This window comes from Diorhabda sublineata, chromosome 4, assembly GCF_026230105.1.
Source record: "Diorhabda sublineata isolate icDioSubl1.1 chromosome 4, icDioSubl1.1, whole genome shotgun sequence".
Lineage (NCBI taxonomy): Eukaryota > Metazoa > Arthropoda > Insecta > Coleoptera > Chrysomelidae > Diorhabda > Diorhabda sublineata.
In genome coordinates this window covers 36,072,274-36,094,331 of record NC_079477.1, presented here as the reverse complement: position 1 = coordinate 36,094,331, position 22,058 = coordinate 36,072,274, and the positions used below count along the sequence as shown (strand labels likewise).

Genomic DNA, 22,058 nt, shown 5'->3' with positions numbered 1-22,058 from the left:
TTATAACTTGTTCAAAAATCCCCTAATAACTTTGGAAATACTATAATTTGTCAAATAAAGCCCGTAATGACTTTATAAATACTATAATTGGTCAAAAAAAGCCCCTAATGACTTTGAAAATACTTTTAATTGTCAAAACACCCTCCAATGACTTCGAAAATACTCTAATTGGTCAAAAAACCCGTAATGATGATACTATAATACTATAAATTGTCAAAAAATCCTCTAAAGACTTTAAAAATACTATAATTTGTCAAAAAAGCTGCTAATGACTTTGGAAATACTATAACTTGTCAAAAAAAGCCCCTAATGACTTTGAAAATACTATAACTTGTCAAAAAAAGCCCCTAATGACTTTGAAAATACTATAATTTGTCAAAAAAAGCCCCTAATGACTTTGAAAATACTATAATTTGTCAAAAAAAGCCCCTAATGACTTTGAAAATACTATAATTTGTCAAAAAAAGCCACTAATGATTTTGGTAATACTATAACTTATCAAGAAAGTCCCTAATGACTTTGGAATTACTATAACTTGTCAAAAAAAAAGCCCCTAATGACTTTGAAAATAGTATAATTGGTAAAAAGCCCCTAATGACTTTGGAATTACTATAACTTGTCAAAAAAAGCCCCTAATGACTTTGTAAATACTATAATTGGTCAAAAAACTCCCTAATGACTTTGGAAATACTATAACTTGTCAAAAAAAGCCCCTAATGACTTTGGAAATACTATAACTTGTCAAAAAAAGCCCCTAATGACTTTGAAAATACTTTTAATTGTCAAAACACCCTCCAATGACTTCGAAAATAGTCTAATTGGTCAAAAAACCTGTAATGATGATACTATAATACTATAAATTGTCAAAAAATCCTCTAAAGACTTTAAAAATACTATAATTTGTCAAAAAAAGCCCCTAATAACTTTGGAAATACTATAATTGGTCAAAAAAGTCCCTAATGACTTTGGAATTACTATAACTTGTCAAAAAAAGCCCCTAATGACTTTGTAAATACTATAATTGGTCAAAAAACTCCCTAATGACTTTGGAAATACTATAACTTGTCAAAAAAAGCCCCTAATGACTTTGGAAATACTATAACTTGTGAAAAAAAGCCCCTAATGACTTTGAAAATACTTTTAATTGTCAAAACACCCTCCAATGACTTCGAAAATAGTCTAATTGGTCAAAAAACCTGTAATGATGATACTATAATACTATAAATTGTCAAAAAATCCTCTAAAGACTTTAAAAATACTATAATTTGTCAAAAAAAGCCCCTAATAACTTTGGAAATACTATAATTGGTCAAAAAAGTCCCTAATGACTTTGGAATTACTATAACTTGTCAAAAAAAGCCACTAATGACTTTGTAAATACTATAATTGGTCAAAAAACTCCCTAATGACTTTGGAAATACTATAACTTGTCAAAAAAAGCCCCTAATGACTTTGGAAATACTATAACTTGTCAAAAAAAGCCCCTAATGACTTTGAAAATACTTTTAATTGTCAAAACACCCTCCAATGACTTCGAAAATAGTCTAATTGGTCAAAAAACCTGTAATGATGATACTATAATACTATAAATTGTCAAAAAATCCTCTAAAGACTTTAAAAATACTATAATTTGTCAAAAAAAGCCCCTAATAACTTTGGAAATACTATAATTGGTCAAAAAAGTCCCTAATGACTTTGGAATTACTATAACTTGTCAAAAAAGCTCCTAATGACTTTGGAAATACTATGAATTGTCAAAAAAAACATGTTTCACATCAATCAACGTCAAAGAAAATACGAAAGTAAATTTAAAAAAATCAAAATGAAACTAAGATATGAAACGAAGGGGAAAAAAAACTTCTCAAAGAAAAAAATCGACAAAACCATCAATTTAACCGATAAATGAATCATCAAATAGTATACAGGGTAAGTATAAAATCAAAATGACAATATTCGGGTGTCTACTTCTGAAACGTAAAATATAAATCGTGTATATCTGAAACTGAGTGTACATAACAGATTTAGAAATTCAAAATAACCAAAGGCGTTTTCATATAGGTACATATAAATATATATTGAAAAAATAAAAAACTTCCAAGTCTTGTGTGATACCAAAATATGCTTTCGAATGCGTCTCCTTATCTCTCTTTTAGTTGGCCCCATTTTTTATTGTTCAAACACCGTTATCAGCAATACTCTCTTCCCCGACTTGATCGATAGATTTCGATAAATAATTCTCCGAATTATTTTTTTTTTCAAGTACTTTTCGTCTCCGTTTGTCGCCTAGCAACAACAAAACCGAATTTGAAACAGTCGATCCTTTCAAAGCGAAACAAATATCCTCAAGGATACACCAAATAACCGTATATATCGTTATTTAGTTGTAATACAGTGTGCTCCATAATAAGCGATGTATTAAAAAAAATCCGCACTGTATATCAATTTTTTTTTGTCAGCATATCGGTTAAAACACAAGACGGGATTAATTTTATGAAATTATACGGGGGATCTTGTAATTTTCTCGAAGGAAAACGTTTTTTCTTTTACATATTTTAATTTGACGTAAATACTACTACATAAGCTTGTCCAATAACATAAACAACGATATAATTGATTGTATCTCGATGTACGGTTCATAAAACTAAAGTTAGTTGGTTTTTTATCAATTTTTTGGAAAAAATGATAAATCCGATGTACCTGATGAGGATACAGTCAAGTAATTATTAAATTGTTACGAGGAATAATCAAAAAGTTTTTATTTTTCTAATTTTGATGGTTAGTTTTTTCGATAAACTTATTTTCAAAATTTTCCCATACTAAATAATCGTTATTTGATACAACTGACATTTTTCATGGATCTCGTATAACGAAAATTTTCAAAATTTTTTTTTCAAATGTTTTACGAGGTGTATTCGAAAAGATAGACGAATTTTTGTTTTTACTTCAAAGAACAGCCTCTAGTTAAAGCCTGACAAGGATAATAATATGAATTTATGAAATTATCATATCGTTATCGAGCATACAATCGAAAATAATGAGAAAAATAATACGAGGGACGTTCGAAAAGTATTAAAATCTGCAATTTGATTGAATGAAACTACTTCCAATTTTTTTTTGTTTTTCAACATAGATAATACTTTTTAGGAGTCCTCGTATAACATGAATCGATAAAAATATCGAAAAAAAATAGATTTTTAGACCCGAAAACTTTTTTTTCCAATGTTTTACGAGGTGTTTTCAAAAAATACGAAGCATTTTGTTATTAGTAGAAAATACTGCATCTAGTTAAGTCCTGACAAGGATAATAATACGAATTTATGAAATTATCATATCGTTATTGAGCATAAAAATGAAAATAATGGAAAAAATAATACAAGAGGCGTTCGAAAAGTATTAAAATCTGCAATTTGATTGAATGAAACTAGTTCCAAAATTTTTTTTGTTTTTCAACATATATAATACTTTTTAGGAGTCCTCGTATAACATGAATCGATAAAAATATTGAAAACAATAGATTTTTAGACCCGAAAAATTTTTTTTTCCAATGTTTTACGAGGTGTGTTCAAAAAATACGAAGCGTTTCGTTAGTAATACAAAATACTGCGTCTAGTTAAGTCCTGACAAGGATAATAATACGAATTTATGAAATTATCATATCGTTATTGAGCATAAAAATGAAAATAATGGAAAAAATAATACAAGAGGCGTTCGAAAAGTATTAAAATCTGCAGTTTGATTGAATGAAAATACTTCCAAAATTTTTTTTTCTTTTTCAGCATGAATAATAGTTTTTAGAAGTCCTGGTATAACATGAATCGATAAAAATATTGAAAAAAATTGATTTTTAACCCGAAAACTTTTTTTTCCGATGTTTTACGAGGTGTGTTCAAAAAATACGAAGCGTTTGGTTAGTAATACAAAATACTGCGTCTAGTTAAGTCCTGACAAGGATAATAATACGAATTTATGAAATTATCATATCGTTATTGAGCATAAAAATGAAAATAATGGAAAAAATAATACAAGAGGCGTTCGAAAAGTATTAAAATCTGCAATTTGATTGAATGAAACTAGTTCCAAAATTTTTTTTGTTTTTCAACATATATAATACTTTTTAGGAGTCCTCGTATAACATGAATCGATAAAAATATTGAAAACAATAGATTTTTAGACCCGAAAAATTTTTTTTTCCAATGTTTTACGAGGAGTGTTCAAAAAAAACGAAGCGTTTCGTTAGTAATACAAAATACTGCGTCCAGTTAAGTCCTGACAAGGATAATAAAACGAATTTATGAAATTATCGTATCGTTATCGGGCACAAAAATGAAATTAACGTGAAAAATAATACAAGGGGCGTTCTAAAAGTATTAAAATTCTAATTTTGAATGAGTATAAATAATTTTCAAAGATTTCCCATACGAAATAATAATTTATACGACCTCCTGTACAACAAAAACTTAAAAAAAAATAAATTTCCGACTTAAATAATCGTTTCGTGATATATACGAGGTACGATAAGAAAATTAAGACTTTTTCAATGTCGATACACCCCTCGAAAAAATAGAAAATAACGAAACGATTTCCTTCGGATAAAAAGATCCCCCCCTCTTTTTCTATTGAACAAAACAAAAAACCAAACAAAACACTAACTTACCGCCTGTGGTTTTTTGTTGGGCCTAATGGGGGGTCTATGCACCCCGTTAATTTTGTGGTACAAACCGCAAGCGTTGCACAGATAATGCCCCGTACCGTCCCTACGCCAAAGGGGTGTGACACTAGCCCCACAATTAACGCATTCTTTAACTAGTACCTCTTGACCCGGCGGCGGACGTCCCTCGTCTAAACTACCAGAAGACCATGACGAATTAACGAATAAACCCCCGTAAGGTTGGGTACTATCTGCCTGCGGTATGGGGTTGTTACCGTATTGTTGGTGGTAAGTACCGCTGCTCGTCGAAGGCCAAGTACCGGTGTAGTAAGTCTCCCCCGAAGCGGATATCAAATTGATTTGGGACTGGGCGCCGTCGTAGTTGCCCTAAAACGAGATTTTTACGAAAAATTCCACCCTTTTTACGACGAATTTTCAACCTACTCACTTGATATCGATTTGCGGCCAAATTCGGATCTTCCCTGTATAAAACGGCGTTCGGAGAAGAGCTTCCGACACTGTTTCTTTCCATGTACAAATTATTGTATTGTTGTTGGGTTAGATACTGGGTGGCGTCGCTGTAACCGTTGTTGTATTGAGCCGTTTGGAGGTTGGCGTAGTCGCCGGTTTGTTCTATATTAGTTGTCACCGCTATTGGTACCACGTTCCCTTCGATATTCAAAGTGGCGTATTCCAAATCTTGACCGTAAGTCGTATTTTGAAAATTCTCTGCCGGCATATCGACGATTACGTTTGTCGGACTTTGTTCGTTCGAGTTACACCCCGTAGTATTTACTACTTCTTCGGTGGTGGGTTCCGGTGGTTGTTCTTCGCTCGTTTCCACTATAGTACCGGAAGTTGTTATGAAATTTCTTCGTATTACTCCGGGTCCTGGTGTCGATTGCTCTCGATCCGCCTCGTTCGATTCTTCTTTCGAATCCACCTTCTTAGGCGAATTTTGTTGATCGTCTTTCGTGTCCATATGGCTGGAAATTAAATTTTTTTTATTATAGTACGTGATTTTATCGAAAAAAGTTACGTGGTATCGAAGAAAACGCTTGTTGCCGTCAAATAAACGAAGCAAACACTTTATACGGTAAAATTGGACTGAAAACTTCAAAATCATACACTAATTTGTCCAGATTTGAACCCGTGTTACTGATTTTCGTCTAGGGTATGAAATCTCTAACAAAAAACAATCCGAAGGTGTATCGTTATCAGAATTTTACATTTTAAGCCCAAATTATCATTTTTTAAACGTTTCTCGTAAGCGGAAATGACGTTTTTTCAAAAAAACAAACATTTTATACAGAGAAATAGAAAAAAAAACACAAATTGGACTATAAACTTCACAATCGTGAATTAATTTGTCCAGATTTGAACCTTTGTGATTTACTTTCATCTACAGGTTTGAAATTCCCACAAAAAACAATCCGAAGGTGTCGAATCGTGCGATTTAGTTGGTCGATTCACTTTTTAAGTTATCGGTATCAGAATTTTACATTTTAAGCCCAAATTATCACTTTTTAAACGTTTCTCGTAAGCGGAAATGACGTTTTTTCAAAAAAACAAACATTTTATACAGAGAAATAGAAAAAAAAACACAAATTGGACTATAGACTTCACAATCGTGAATTAATTTGTCCAGATTTGAACCCGTGTTACTGATTTTCGTCTAGGGTATGAAATCTCTAACAAAAAACAATCCGAAGGTGTATCGTTATCAGAATTTTACATTTTAAGCCCAAATTATCATTTTTTAAACGTTTATCGTAAGCGGAAATGACGTTTTTTCAAAAAATCAATCATTTTATACAGTGAAATTGAAAAAAAAACGCAAATTGGACTATAAACTTCACAATCGTGAATTAATTTGTCCAGATTTGAACCTGTGTGATTTATTTTCGTCTACGGGTTTGAAATTCCCACAAAAAACAATCCGAAGGTGTCGAATCGTGCGATTTAGTTGGTCGATTCACTTTTTAAGTTATCGGTATCAGAATTTTACATTTTAAGCCCAAATTATCACTTTTTAAACGTTTCTCGTAAGCGGAAATGACGTTTTTTCAAAAAAACAAACATTTTATACAGAGAAATAGAAAAAAAAACACAAATTGGACTATAGACTTCACAATCGTGAATTAATTTGTCCAGATTTGAACCCGTGTTACTGATTTTCGTCTAGGGTATGAAATCTCTAACAAAAAACAATCCGAAGGTGTATCGTTATCAGAATTTTACATTTTAAGCCCAAATTATCATTTTTTAAACGTTTATCGTAAGCGGAAATGACGTTTTTTCAAAAAATCAATCATTTTATACAGTGAAATTGAAAAAAAAACGCAAATTGGACTATAAACTTCACAATCGTGAATTAATTTGTCCAGATTTGAACCTGTGTGATTTATTTTCGTCTACGGGTTTGAAATTCCCACAAAAAACAATCCGAAGGTGTCGAATCGTGCGATTTAGTTGGTCGATTCACTGTTTAAGTTATCGGTATCAATATTTTACATTTTAAGCCCAAATTATCATTTTTTAAACGTTTCTCGTAAGCGGAAATGACGTTTTTTCAAAGAAACAATCATTTTATACAGTGAAATTGAAAAAAAACCGCAAATTGGACTATAAACTTCACAATCGTGAACTAATTTGTCCAGATTTGAACCTGTGTGATTTATTTTCGTCTAAACTTTATTAAAAAAGTTGGAGAAACTAAATCGATAAATTATATCGAAAAATAGCGTTTTCGTTAATAGTTCTTATCGTATTACCCTCGTATATCAAATAAGACGCGTCCAAAACGTTTATTTCTATTTCAGTGACATGTGAAATTGTCTAATAGGAAATTGAATGTTTGATTAACATTTCCGTTTCCCTTACGTCATTTAATATATTTTTCTGTTGTTTTTTTTTTATAAAAAAATATGAATCCAACTTGTGTGTTTACCTGTATAGAAAAAAAATGAAAATATACCGAAAAAATTGAATAAATTAGGTACATATCATTTATTATATTCATTCTATTTGTAGAAATGTACTATTCCATTTTATTTACACAACCTGTTTAAATAGAGTGAGCAAATAAATGATTCCGTAAAATTTATAACTAGTTTTCATCGATATTTGAAACTGGAGTGATCGATATGTTGATAAGATAAGAAAAGTCATTTCCAAAATTAGTTTTTTTTTATTTTTAACCCACGTATCCAATTTTTCGATTATAATTAACTTCAGATCGCCCCGTAGCGTTTATCTCGTTCCTAAATGAGAATGGCGCGTGTATTTTCTCTCTTATAACTCAAATTTCCCAAAAAATAGTCCTATATACAGTGTGGTTCATAAAATCATTTCCAAAATCAGTTTTTTCACCTACGAATTAAATTTTTAAATTATATGAACTTCAGATCGCCCTGTAGCGTTTATCTCGTTCCTAAATGAGAATGGCGCGTGTATTTTCTCTCTTATAACTCAAATTTCCAAAAAAAAGAGTCCTATATACAGTGTGGTTCTTAAAATCATTTCCAAAATCTGTTTTTTCACCTACGATTTAAATTTTTAAATTATATGAACTTCAGATCGCCCTGTAGCGTTTATCTGGTTCCTAAATGAGAATGGCGCGTGTATTTTCTCTCTTATAACTCAAATTTTCGAAAAAAAGAGTCCTATATACAGAGTGGTTCATAAAATCATTTCCAAAATCTGTTTTTTCACCTACGATTTAAATTTTTAAATTATATGAACTTCAGATCGCCCTGTAGCGTTTATCTCGTTCCTAAATGAGAATGGCGCGTGTATTTTCTCTCTTATAACTCAAATTTCCAAAAAAAAGAGTCCTATATACAGTGTGGTTCTTAAAATCATTTCCAAAATCTGTTTTTTCACCTACGATTTAAATTTTTAAATTATATGAACTTCAGATCGCCCTGTAGCGTTTATCTGGTTCCTAAATGAGAATGGCGCGTGTATTTTCTCTCTTATAACTCAAATTTTCAAAAAAAAAAGAGTCATATATACAGTGTGGCTAATAAAATCATTTCCAAAATCAGATTTTTCACATACGCATTAAATTTTTCTAATAATCATAAACCTTAGAACTATCAAAAGACAGTGATGAAGCAAGAAACCTTAGCGAAGCCTATTTGGAGCCAGTACTACTATGGGAAGCTACCAGAAGTACCATGAGGCTCCCAACTACTAAATAACGTTAGAAATTTGATTCTGATAGTATTTTGAGCTCGTTTATAAACTTGAGAGGATTAGAAATCTCTCAAAAGATGGTGATGAAAGCAAAACACCTCATCGAAGCCTATAAGGAACTAGTACTACTATGGGAAGCTACCATAAGTACCACGAGGCTCCCAACTACTAAATAATGTTAGAAATTTGATTCTGATAGTATTTTGAGCTCGTTTATAAACTTGAGAGGATTAGAAATCTTTCAAAAGATGGTGATGAGAGCAAAACACCTCATCGAAACCTATAAGGAACTAATACTACTATAGGAGGCTACCAGAAGTACCATGAGGCTCCCAACTACTAAATAATGTTAGAAATTTGATTCTGATAGTATTTTGAGCTCGTTTATAAACTTGAGAGGATTAGAAATCTTTCAAAAGATGGTGATGAGAGCAAAACACCTCATCGAAACCTATAAGGAACTAATACTACTATAGGAGGCTACCAGAAGTACCATGAGGCTCCCAACTACTAAATAATGTTAGAAATTTGATTCTGATAGTATTTTGAGCTCGTTTATAAACTTGAGAGGATTAGAAATCTTTCAAAAGATGGTGATGAGAGCAAAACACCTCATCGAAGCCTATAAGGAACTAGTACTACTATGGGAAGCTACCAGAAGTACCACGAGGCTCCCAACTACTAAATAATGTTAGAAATTTGATTCTGATAGTATTTTGAGCTCGTTTATAAACTTGAGAGGATTAGAAATCTTTCAAAAGATGGTGATGAGAGCAAAACACCTCATCGAAACCTATAAGGAACTAATACTACTATAGGAGGCTACCAGAAGTACCATGAGGCTCCCAACTACTAAATAATGTTAGAAATTTGATTCTGATAGTATTTTGAGCTCGTTTATAAACTTGAGAGGATTAGAAATCTTTCAAAAGATGGTGATGAGAGCAAAACACCTCATCGAAACCTATAAGGAACTAATACTACTATAGGAGGCTACCAGAAGTACCATGAGGCTCCCAACTACTAAATAATGTTAGAAATTTGATTCTGATAGTATTTTGAGCTCGTTTATAAACTTGAGAGGATTAGAAATCTTTCAAAAGATGGTGATAAGAGCAAAACACCTCATCGAAGCCTATAAGGAACTAGTACTACTATGGGAAGTTACCAGAAGTACCATGAGGCTCCCAACTACTAAATAACGTTAGAAATTTGATTCTGATAGTATTTTGAGCTCGTTTATAAACTTGAGAGGATTAGAAATCTTTCAAAAGATGGTGGTGAAAGCAAAACACCTCATCGAAGCCTATAAGGAACTAGTACTACTATAGGAGGCTACCATAAGTACCACGAGGCTCCCAACTACTAAATAACGTTAGAAATTTGATTCTGATAGTATTTTGAGCTCGTTTATAAACTTGAGAGGATTAGAAATCTCTCAAAAGATGGTGATGAAAGCAAAACACCTCATCGAAGCCTATAAGGAACTAGTACTACTATGGGAAGCTACCAGAAGTACCATGAGGCTCCCAACTACTAAATAACGTTAGAAATTTGATTTTGATAGTATTTTGAGCTCGTTTATAAACTTGAGAGGATTAGAAATCTTTCAAAAGATGGTGATGAAAGTAAAACACCTCATCGAAACCTATAAGGAACTAGTACTACTATAGGAGGCTACCATAAGTACCACGAGGCTCCCAACTACTAAATAACGTTAGAAATTTGATTCTGATAGTATTTTGAGCTCGTTTATAAACTTGAGAGGATTAGAAATCTTTCAAAAGATGGTGATGAGAGCAAAACACCTCATCGAAGCCTATAAGGAACTAGTACAACTATGGGAAGCTACCAGAAGTACCATGAGGCTCCCAACTACTAAATAACGTTAGAAATTTGATTCTGATAGTATTTTGAGCTCGTTTATAAACTTGAGAGGATTAGAAATCTTTCAAAAGATGGTGATGAGAGCAAAACACCTCATCGAAGCCTATAAGGAACTAGTACTACTATGGGAAGCTACCAGAAGTACCATGAGGCTCCCAACTACTAAATAACGTTAGAAATTTGATTCTGATAGTATTTTGAGCTCGTTTATAAACTTGAGAGGATTAGAAATCTCTCAAAAGATGGTGATGAAAGCAAAACACCTCATCGAAGCCTATAAGGAACTAGTACTACTATGGGAAGCTACCAGAAGTACCACGAGGCTCCCAACTACTAAATAACGTTAGAAATTTGATTCTGATAGTATTTTGAGCTCGTTTATAAACTTGAGAGGATTAGAAATCTCTCAAAAGATGGTGATGAAAGCAAAACACCTCATCGAAGCCTATAAGGAACTAGTACTACTATGGGAAGCTACCATAAGTACCACGAGGGTCCCAACTACTAAATAACGTTAGAAATTTGATTTTGATAGTATTTTGAGCTCGTTTATAAACTTGAGAGGATTAGAAATCTCTCAAAAGATGGTGATGAAAGCAAAACACCTCATCGAAGCCTATAAGGAACTAGTACTACTATGGGAAGCTACCAGAAGTACCACGAGGCTCCCAACTACTAAATAACGTTAGAAATTTGATTCTGATAGTATTTTGAGCTCGTTTATAAACTTGAGAGGATTAGAAATCTCTCAAAAGATGGTGATGAAAGCAAAACACCTCATCGAAGCCTATAAGGAACTAGTACTACTATGGGAAGCTACCATAAGTACCACGAGGGTCCCAACTACTAAATAACGTTAGAAATTTGATTTTGATAGTATTTTGAGCTCGTTTATAAACTTGAGAGGATTAGAAATCTCTCAAAAGATGGTGATGAAAGCAAAACACCTCATCGAAGCCTATAAGGAACTAGTACTACTATGGGAAGCTACCAGAAGTACCATGAGGCTCCCAACTACTAAATAACGTTAGAAATTTGATTTTGATAGTATTTTGAGCTCGTTTATAAACTTGAGAGGATTAGAAATCTTTCAAAAGATGGTGATGAAAGTAAAACACCTCATCGAAACCTATAAGGAACTAGTACTACTATAGGAGGCTACCATAAGTACCACGAGGCTCCCAACTACTAAATAACGTTAGAAATTTGATTCTGATAGTATTTTGAGCTCGTTTATAAACTTGAGAGGATTAGAAATCTTTCAAAAGATGGTGATGAGAGCAAAACACCTCATCGAAGCCTATAAGGAACTAGTACTACTATGGGAAGCTACCAGAAGTACCATGAGGCTCCCAACTACTAAATAACGTTAGAAATTTGATTCTGATAGTATTTTGAGCTCGTTTATAAACTTGAGAGGATTAGAAATCTCTCAAAAGATGGTGATGAAAGCAAAACACCTCATCGAAGCCTATAAGGAACTAGTACTACTATGGGAAGCTACCAGAAGTACCACGAGGCTCCCAACTACTAAATAACGTTAGAAATTTGATTCTGATAGTATTTTGAGCTCGTTTATAAACTTGAGAGGATTAGAAATCTCTCAAAAGATGGTGATGAAAGCAAAACACCTCATCGAAGCCTATAAGGAACTAGTACTACTATGGGAAGCTACCATAAGTACCACGAGGGTCCCAACTACTAAATAACGTTAGAAATTTGATTTTGATAGTATTTTGAGCTCGTTTATAAACTTGAGAGGATTAGAAATCTCTCAAAAGATGGTGATGAAAGCAAAACACCTCATCGAAGCCTATAAGGAACTAGTACTACTATGGGAAGCTACCAGAAGTACCATGAGGCTCCCAACTACTAAATAACGTTAGAAATTTGATTCTGATAGTATTTTGAGCTCGTTTATAAACTTGAGAGGATTAGAAATCTCTCAAAAGATGGTGATGAAAGCAAAACACCTCATCGAAGCCTATAAGGAACTAGTACTACTATGGGAAGCTACCAGAAGTACCATGAGGCTCCCAACTACTAAATAACGTTAGAAATTTGATTTTGATAGTATTTTGAGCTCGTTTATAAACTTGAGAGGATTAGAAATCTTTCAAAAGATGGTGATGAAAGTAAAACACCTCATCGAAACCTATAAGGAACTAGTACTACTATAGGAGGCTACCATAAGTACCACGAGGCTCCCAACTACTAAATGACGTTAGAAATTTGATTCTGATAGTATTTTGAGCTCGTTTATAAACTTGAGAGGATTAGAAATCTTTCAAAAGATGGTGATGAGAGCAAAACACCTCATCGAAGCCTATAAGGAACTAGTACTACTATGGGAAGCTACCAGAAGTACCATGAGGCTCCCAACTACTAAATAACGTTAGAAATTTGATTCTGATAGTATTTTGAGCTCGTTTATAAACTTGAGAGGATTAGAAATCTCTCAAAAGATGGTGATGAAAGCAAAACACCTCATCGAAGCCTATAAGGAACTAGTACTACTATGGGAAGCTACCAGAAGTACCATGAGGCTCCCAACTACTAAATAACGTTAGAAATTTGATTTTGATAGTATTTTGAGCTCGTTTATAAACTTGAGAGGATTAGAAATCTTTCAAAAGATGGTGATGAAAGTAAAACACCTCATCGAAACCTATAAGGAACTAGTACTACTATAGGAGGCTACCATAAGTACCACGAGGCTCCCAACTACTAAATGACGTTAGAAATTTGATTCTGATAGTATTTTGAGCTCGTTTATAAACTTGAGAGGATTAGAAATCTTTCAAAAGATGGTGATGAGAGCAAAACACCTCATCGAAGCCTATAAGGAACTAGTACTACTATGGGAAGCTACCAGAAGTACCATGAGGCTCCCAACTACTAAATAACGTTAGAAATTTGATTCTGATAGTATTTTGAGCTCGTTTATAAACTTGAGAGGATTAGAAATCTTTCAAAAGATGGTGATGAAAGCAAAACACCTCATCGAAGCCTATAAGGAACTAGTACTACTATGGGAAGCTACCAGAAGTACCATGAGGCTCCCAACTACTAAATAACGTTAGAAATTTGATTCTGATAGTATTTTGAGCTCGTTTATAAACTTGAGAGGATTAGAAATCTTTCAAAAGATGGTGATGAAAGCAAAACACCTCATCGAAGCCTATAAGGAACTAGTACTACTATGGGAAGCTACCAGAAGTACCATGAGGCTCCCAACTACTAAATAACGTTAGAAATTTGATTCTGATAGTATTTTGAGCTCGTTTATAAACTTGAGAGGATTAGAAATCTTTCAAAAGATGGTGAAGAAAGCAAAACACCTCATCGAAGCCTATAAGGAACTAGTACTACTATGGGAAGCTACCAGAAGTACCATGAGGCTCTCAATACCTGAAAAAACCTAGGGATTTAGTTGGTACTTCTGATATTGTAATAATTATGAATCTAAAGCAATTCTGAACCTTTTTATGACCATTTCTTTCCTAATGGAAACAATTAACGACTTAGTAATGATAAAGACGACGTATCAACCGCGATCGAACGTTTCGTTTACCTTACAACCATCATCAATCGTTATTTACCTCTTATACTAAGTTAATAGCGAAAACGATCGGTGATCCAGTTGAATTTCCTCTTCTAGTGAATCCCAAAGTGAAATTATCTTAACGATAACATAAGATAAATATGTAGAGATTATTCATATCGTTATCACTAACAGAATCCCCAGGATTTCGATCTGGTTGATCAAGTAAGGATTCCCTTCGAGTCTAACGCCGTTTTTTTGTAAATAAAAATCGCTTTTACTTCATTAACGATTATTTCCGATGAGAAATCTTTATAACACGATATTAACGATACACATGATAATGACGATGATATAAATTGAGTAATCGATTTATTGTTAAGGATATTTGTTGAAAATGATGTAAAAAACTTACCAAAACGTTTAAATCATAATTAAATTCGATATTTAATGTTGAAATGGTACGCGCGCGTTCGAGTACTGCTCGGTTATGATTCCGAAACACCTTTTCGAAAACGATTTACCTGTGTGATAAGAATACAACGCCATCTTCTAAGTAAACAATGAAATGGACGCCTCGTTGACGTATTAAACAAACAAATACGAATTTATAGTATTCCAGGGTGGTATTCTTTAATAAATATTATAATCATATTATCTGCATGTCCTTAACCTTTCAGAATTTCGGGTTAGATATTATATCAGATGCAATAAACTTGTTATCTTGTCAACAATTATAATCGCAACCCCGTAGAGACTATTTTTTTATCAGTTTTTGATATTGTATGCAGATAATATCAGATAAAACTTGATTAACAATTTAAAACGATTAATTATCGTTGCAAACTCGTTTATTTATTATTTTTCCACACGTTCGCTAGAGAATAAATCGACTAGGACCACTACCCCGCTTAACAAGTCTTCCGGAACACCACGATTGATGTTTTTGTCGAATTACTTGGTATCCAACGCTAAAAATCTTCTTAACGACACGTTTTTTGGTCCTCCACGAGAATTATCTTGTAGTTAAGTACGACCACGATCGAATTCCTTCAACCAGATGGTTCTAGATGGCGTAGAAAGTCGAAGGGAGTTGCTGGGCACACCGAGACGCCTTCTGAGTACATCTCCGTTGACGAAAACCAATGATTCTATCTGAAAATTGAGTCAACAAGTGATAAAGCTGTTCAAGAGGTCACCGAAGCGACAAGTGACCAGTTCGCTGATCACTAGCTAGTCTGATGGTTCCAGAATTTACCATAGTTACCAAGAGACTGTTTGGTATGACCATTTCTTCCTGAGATATCGGATAATCCAGTATCTGCAGCAGATTCATCAATCCCACTTCTTTTAGAACGTAAAACGGCTTTAATCGCCAGAGATCTTCGTCTTTTGTATTAAACGCACCCAGGTGTAGTGCTCTGAAGTTCCTTGGTGTTTTGTACTTCGAGGTTTCGTCCTCGGTAAAGTCTAGCGTCTTCAGGTGTTTGTTGAATCGACAGCTGATACCACAGAAGATGGTGATCTCCTGTTTGCGATAGTTCCTCTCGCGATTGAACTGGAAATGTTTGGTGCGCTGCCCAGGCTTTCGGAGTGTTTGGTTCTGGGTCCGTACACTCCGATTCCTAATGGAATTTCTGTTCATTTTGGTCAGTTAGGAGCGGGTTTTATTTGACGAACATTCAAAGTGATGATGCACTTCTAGTGCAGCTGTTGGTCAAGAGGTTGTTCGTCCTGGTATTAAGACTAGTTCTAGTACCCCAAATGATTGATCTCGCATATACATTTACCTCAGGATCTTGGGGTTCCAACCCCAATTCCTCCCTGCAAAGATTCTGTACACCATCAGGGCTTCTATGGCTTTGGAGATGATCTCTTTGGTGATGATCTACCTCAAAAGCCTATTTATTGTCCTTAAATTGACCCCAGAGTACCAAGCAGTTTGTCTACGATTTGGTGGAGAATGTTCACGAAAGAATTTGCAATTTAAGTAGTTGAAAAACGGCAAAAATTAACGTTACACCCATATTAATCACTTTATCCGTGGTTCTTGAAGATGAGCTCGATCAATGTATTGCGTTTAACCCTATTTTTTACCATTTCAATTGGTTGGACTTTTAGATCGCATAATTGTTGCTGAAAAATTTAATGAAAGGTATTTTTTGATCATACCTCGTATCTGAATCTACTTTTTTTAAGGAATGTGTTCAATTTATTTCGTTTTTTATAATTATTTTCCTGATTTTATTGGAGAATTGTTTTTTCTGATTAATTATATCGTAAAAAATATTTCCTTTTGCTTTCACACTGTATAATTTCTTGAAAAAATACTTTGGGGAAATCAAATATGATCCATAATTTAGATACAAGATTTGTCTATGGAATGACGTAAGAAAAAAACACGTAGCTGTCATATATTTTTCTAAATAAATAATTAAAAAACTATAATTTTAATGAAATAAATTATGAATAAATTACTTCTCACTTTAACCCTGTATAATTTCCACAAATTAAATTTTGACTAAATCGAATATGATCCATAATTTAGGTACAGGATTTGTCTGTGGAATGATGTAAGAAGAAAATGAGTAGCTGTCATATTTTTTTCTAAATAAATAATTAAAAAAACTATAATTCCAATTAAATAAATTATGAATAAATTATCTCTCACTTTAACCCTGTATAATTTCCACAAATTAAATTTTGAATAAATCGAATATGATCCATAATTTAGATACAAGATTTGTCTATGGAATGACGTGAGAAAAAAACACGTAGCTGTCATATTTTTTTCTAAATAAATAACTAAAAAAGTATAATTCTAATAAAATAAATTATGAATAAATTATCTCTCAATTTAACCCTGTATAATTTCCACAAATTAAATTTTGAATAAATCGAATATGATCCATAATTTAGATACAAGATTTGTCTATGGAATGACGTGAGAAAAAACACGTAGCTGTCATATTTTTTTCTAAATAAATAATTAAAAAACTATAATTTTAATGAAATAAATTATGAATAAATTACTTCTCACTTTAACCCTGTATAATTTCCACAAATTAAATTTTGACTAAATCGAATATGATCCATAATTTAGGTACAGGATTTGTCTGTGGAATGATGTAAGAAGAAAATAAGTAGCTGTCATATTTTTTTCTAAATAAATAATTAAAAAAACTATAATTCCAATTAAATAAATTACGAATAAATTATCTCTCACTTTAACCCTGTATAATTTTCTTAAATTGAATTTTGACTAAATGGAATATGATTCATAATTCAGATACAAGATTTGTCTATGGAATGACGTAAGAAAAAAACAAGTAGCTGTCATATTTTTTCTAAGTAAATAATTTGAAAAAAGTATAATTCCAATTAAATAAATTATCTCTCACTTTAACCCTGTATAATTGCCACAAATTAAATTTTGAATAAATCGAATATGATCCATAATTTAGATACAAGATTTGTCTATGGAATGACGTGAGAAAAAAACACGTAGCTGTCATATTTTTTTCTAAATAAATAACTAAAAATGTATAATTCTAATAAAATAAATTATGAATAAATTATCTCTCACTTTAACCCTGTATAATTTCCACAAATTAAATTTTGAATAAATCGAATATGATCTATAATTTAGATACAAGATTTGTCTATGGAATGACGTGAGAAAAAACACGTAGCTGTCATATTTTTTTCTAAATAAATAATTAAAAAACTATAATTTTAATGAAATAAATTATGAATAAATTACTTCTCACTTTAACCCTGTATAATTTCCACAAATTAAATTTTGACTAAATCGAATATGATCCATAATTTAGGTACAGGATTTGTCTGTGGAATGATGTAAGAAGAAAATAAGTAGCTGTCATATTTTTTTCTAAATAAATAATTAAAAAAACTATAATTCCAATTAAATAAATTATGAATAAATTATCTCTCACTTTAACCCTGTATAATTTTCTTAAATTGAATTTTGACTAAATGGAATATGATTCATAATTCAGATACAAGATTTGTCTATGGAATGACGTAAGAAAAAAACACGTAGCTGTCATATTTTTTTCTAAATAAATAACTAAAAAAGTATAATTCTAATAAAATAAATTATGAATAAATTACTTCTCACTTTAACCCTGTATAATTTCCACAAATTAAATTTTGACTAAATCGAATATGATCCATAATTTAGGTACAGGATTTGTCTGTGGAATGATGTAAGAAGAAAATAAGTAGCTGTCATATTTTTTTCTAAATAAATAATTAAAAAAACTATAATTCCAATTAAATAAATTATGAATAAATTATCTCTCACTTTAACCCTGTATAATTTTCTTAAATTGAATTTTGACTAAATGGAATATGATTCATAATTCAGATACAAGATTTGTCTATGGAATGACGTAAGAAAAAAACACGTAGCTGTCATATTTTTTTCTAAATAAATAATTAAAAAACTATAATTTTAATGAAATAAATTATGAATAAATTACTTCTCACTTTAACCCTGTATAATTTCCACAAATTAAATTTTGACTAAATCGAATATGATCCATAATTTAGGTACAGGATTTGTCTGTGGAATGATGTAAGAAGAAAATAAGTAGCTGTCATATTTTTTTCTAAATAAATAATTAAAAAAACTATAATTCCAATTAAATAAATTATGAATAAATTATCTCTCACTTTAACCCTGTATAATTTTCTTAAATTGAATTTTGACTAAATGGAATATGATTCATAATTCAGATACAAGATTTGTCTATGGAATGACGTAAGAAAAAAACACGTAGCTGTCATATTTTTTTCTAAATAAATAACTAAAAAAGTATAATTCTAATAAAATAAATTATGAATAAATTATCTCTCACTTTAACCCTGTATAATTTCCACAAATTAAATTTTGAATAAATCGAATATGATCTATAATTTAGATACAAGATTTGTCTATGGAATGACGTGAGAAAAAACACGTAGCTGTCATATTTTTTTCTAAATAAATAATTAAAAAACTATAATTTTAATGAAATTAATTATGAATAAATTACTTCTCACTTTAACCCTGTATAATTTCCACAAATTAAATTTTGACTAAATCGAATATGATCCATAATTTAGGTACAGGATTTGTCTGTGGAATGATGTAAGAAGAAAATAAGTAGCTGTCATATTTTTTTCTAAATAAATAATTAAAAAAACTATAATTCCAATTAAATAAATTATGAATAAATTATCTCTCACTTTAACCCTGTATAATTTTCTTAAATTGAATTTTGACTAAATGGAATATGATTCATAATTCAGATACAAGATTTGTCTATGGAATGACGTGAGAAAAAAACACGTAGCTGTCATATTTTTTTCTAAATAAATAAGTAAAAAAGTATAATTCTAATAAAATAAATTATGAATAAATTATCTCTCACTTTAACCCTGTATAATTTCCACAAATTAAATTTTGAATAAATCGAATATGATCTATAATTTAGATACAAGATTTGTCTATGGAATGACGTGAGAAAAAACACGTAGCTGTCATATTTTTTTCTAAATAAATAATTAAAAAACTATAATTTTAATGAAATTAATTATGAATAAATTACTTCTCACTTTAACCCTGTATAATTTCCACAAATTAAATTTTGACTAAATCGAATATGATCCATAATTTAGGTACAGGATTTGTCTGTGGAATGATGTAAGAAGAAAATAAGTAGCTGTCATATTTTTTTCTAAATAAATAATTAAAAAAACTATAATTCCAATTAAATAAATTATGAATAAATTATCTCTCACTTTAACCCTGTATAATTTTCTTAAATTGAATTTTGACTAAATGGAATATGATTCATAATTCAGATACAAGATTTGTCTATGGAATGACGTGAGAAAAAAACACGTAGCTGTCATATTTTTTTCTAAATAAATAAGTAAAAAAGTATAATTCTAATAAAATAAATTATGAATAAATTATCTCTCACTTTAACCCTGTATAATTTCCACAAATTAAATTTTGAATAAATCGAATATGATCCATAATTTAGATACAAGATTTGTCTATGGAATGACGTGAGAAAAAACACGTAGCTGTCATATTTTTTTCTAAATAAATAATTAAAAAACTATAATTTTAATGAAATAAATTATGAATAAATTACTTCTCACTTTAACCCTGTATAATTTCCACAAATTAAATTTTGACTAAATCGAATATGATCCATAATTTAGGTACAGGATTTGTCTGTGGAATGATGTAAGAAGAAAATAAGTAGCTGTCATATTTTTTTCTAAATAAATAATTAAAAAAACTATAATTCCAATTAAATAAATTATGAATAAATTATCTCTCACTTTAACCCTGTATAATTTTCTTAAATTGAATTTTGACTAAATGGAATATGATTCATAATTCAGATACAAGATTTGTCTATGGAATGACGTGAGAAAAAAACACGTAGCTGTCATATTTTTTTCTAAATAAATAAGTAAAAAAGTATAATTCTAATAAAATAAATTATGAATAAATTATCTCTCACTTTAACCCTGTATAATTTCCACAAATTAAATTTTGAATAAATCGAATATGATCCATAATTTAGATACAAGATTTGTCTATGGAATGACGTGAGAAAAAACACGTAGCTGTCATATTTTTTTCTAAATAAATAATTAAAAAACTATAATTTTAATGAAATAAATTATGAATAAATTACTTCTCACTTTAACCCTGTATAATTTCCACAAATTAAATTTTGACTAAATCGAATATGATCCATAATTTAGGTACAGGATTTGTCTGTGGAATGATGTAAGAAGAAAATAAGTAGCTGTCATATTTTTTTCTAAATAAATAATTAAAAAAACTATAATTCCAATTAAATAAATTATGAATAAATTATCTCTCACTTTAACCCTGTATAATTTTCTTAAATTGAATTTTGACTAAATGGAATATGATTCATAATTCAGATACAAGATTTGTCTATGGAATGACGTAAGAAAAAAACAAGTAGCTGTCATATTTTTTCTAAGTAAATAATTTGAAAAAAGTATAATTCCAATTAAATAAATTATGAATAAATTATCTCTCACTTTAACCCTGTATAATTTCCACAAATTAAATTTTGAATAAATCGAATATGATCCATAATTTAGATACAAGATTTGTCTATGGAATGACGTGAAAAAAAAACACGTAGCTGTCATATTTTTTTCTAAATAAATAACTAAAAAAGTATAATTCTAATAAAATAAATTATGAATAAATTACCTGTCACTTTAACCCTGTATAATTTCCACAAATTAAATTTTGAATAAATCGAATATGATCCATAATTTAGGTACGAAATTTGTCTATGGAATGACGTAAGAAAAAAACACGTAGTTGTCATATTTTTTTCTAAATAAATAATTAAAAAAAATAATGTGTAAAATAGAAAAAAAACATATGAAATATTCGAAATATTCGATAGTTTTGAAACTAGAATTAAAAAGTAGAAGTTAAAAAATGAAATTTGAAAAACTAACGTAAAATCTTACTGATTTCAAATTTCTATAGGGTGTGGTGAAATTTTCGTCCTGTATCTATGATAAGTTGATAAAATGAGGTGAAATTTTATCTATTTCCATTATCTGCCTTTTCGAATAATCTTTCCGAGCAAGATACGGATTCGACAAATCAATAAACGCGTTTCATTATCATCGACTTACCCAAATTTGGCACAACGATATCAAACGGACTCACGCTGCAAATTTCTATCTTGTAAT

At 30.8% G+C, this 22,058-nt stretch overlaps 1 protein-coding gene across 1 annotated transcript in view; it reads right to left on the bottom strand.

Annotated features, from left to right (window-relative positions):
* The window catches only part of LOC130443380 (GATA-binding factor 6-B-like), a 33,415-nt gene extending 11,357 nt beyond the window's left edge, over positions 1-22,058 (bottom strand). The window contains exons 1-3 of the mRNA XM_056777952.1: positions 22,002-22,058; positions 5,097-5,634; positions 4,655-5,035 (exon numbers count right to left, since the gene is read on the bottom strand). Of these exons, the coding sequence (XP_056633930.1) occupies positions 4,655-5,035; positions 5,097-5,630 (915 nt within the window). The 5' untranslated portion in view covers positions 5,631-5,634; positions 22,002-22,058. The remainder of the gene's footprint in view (positions 1-4,654; positions 5,036-5,096; positions 5,635-22,001) is intronic.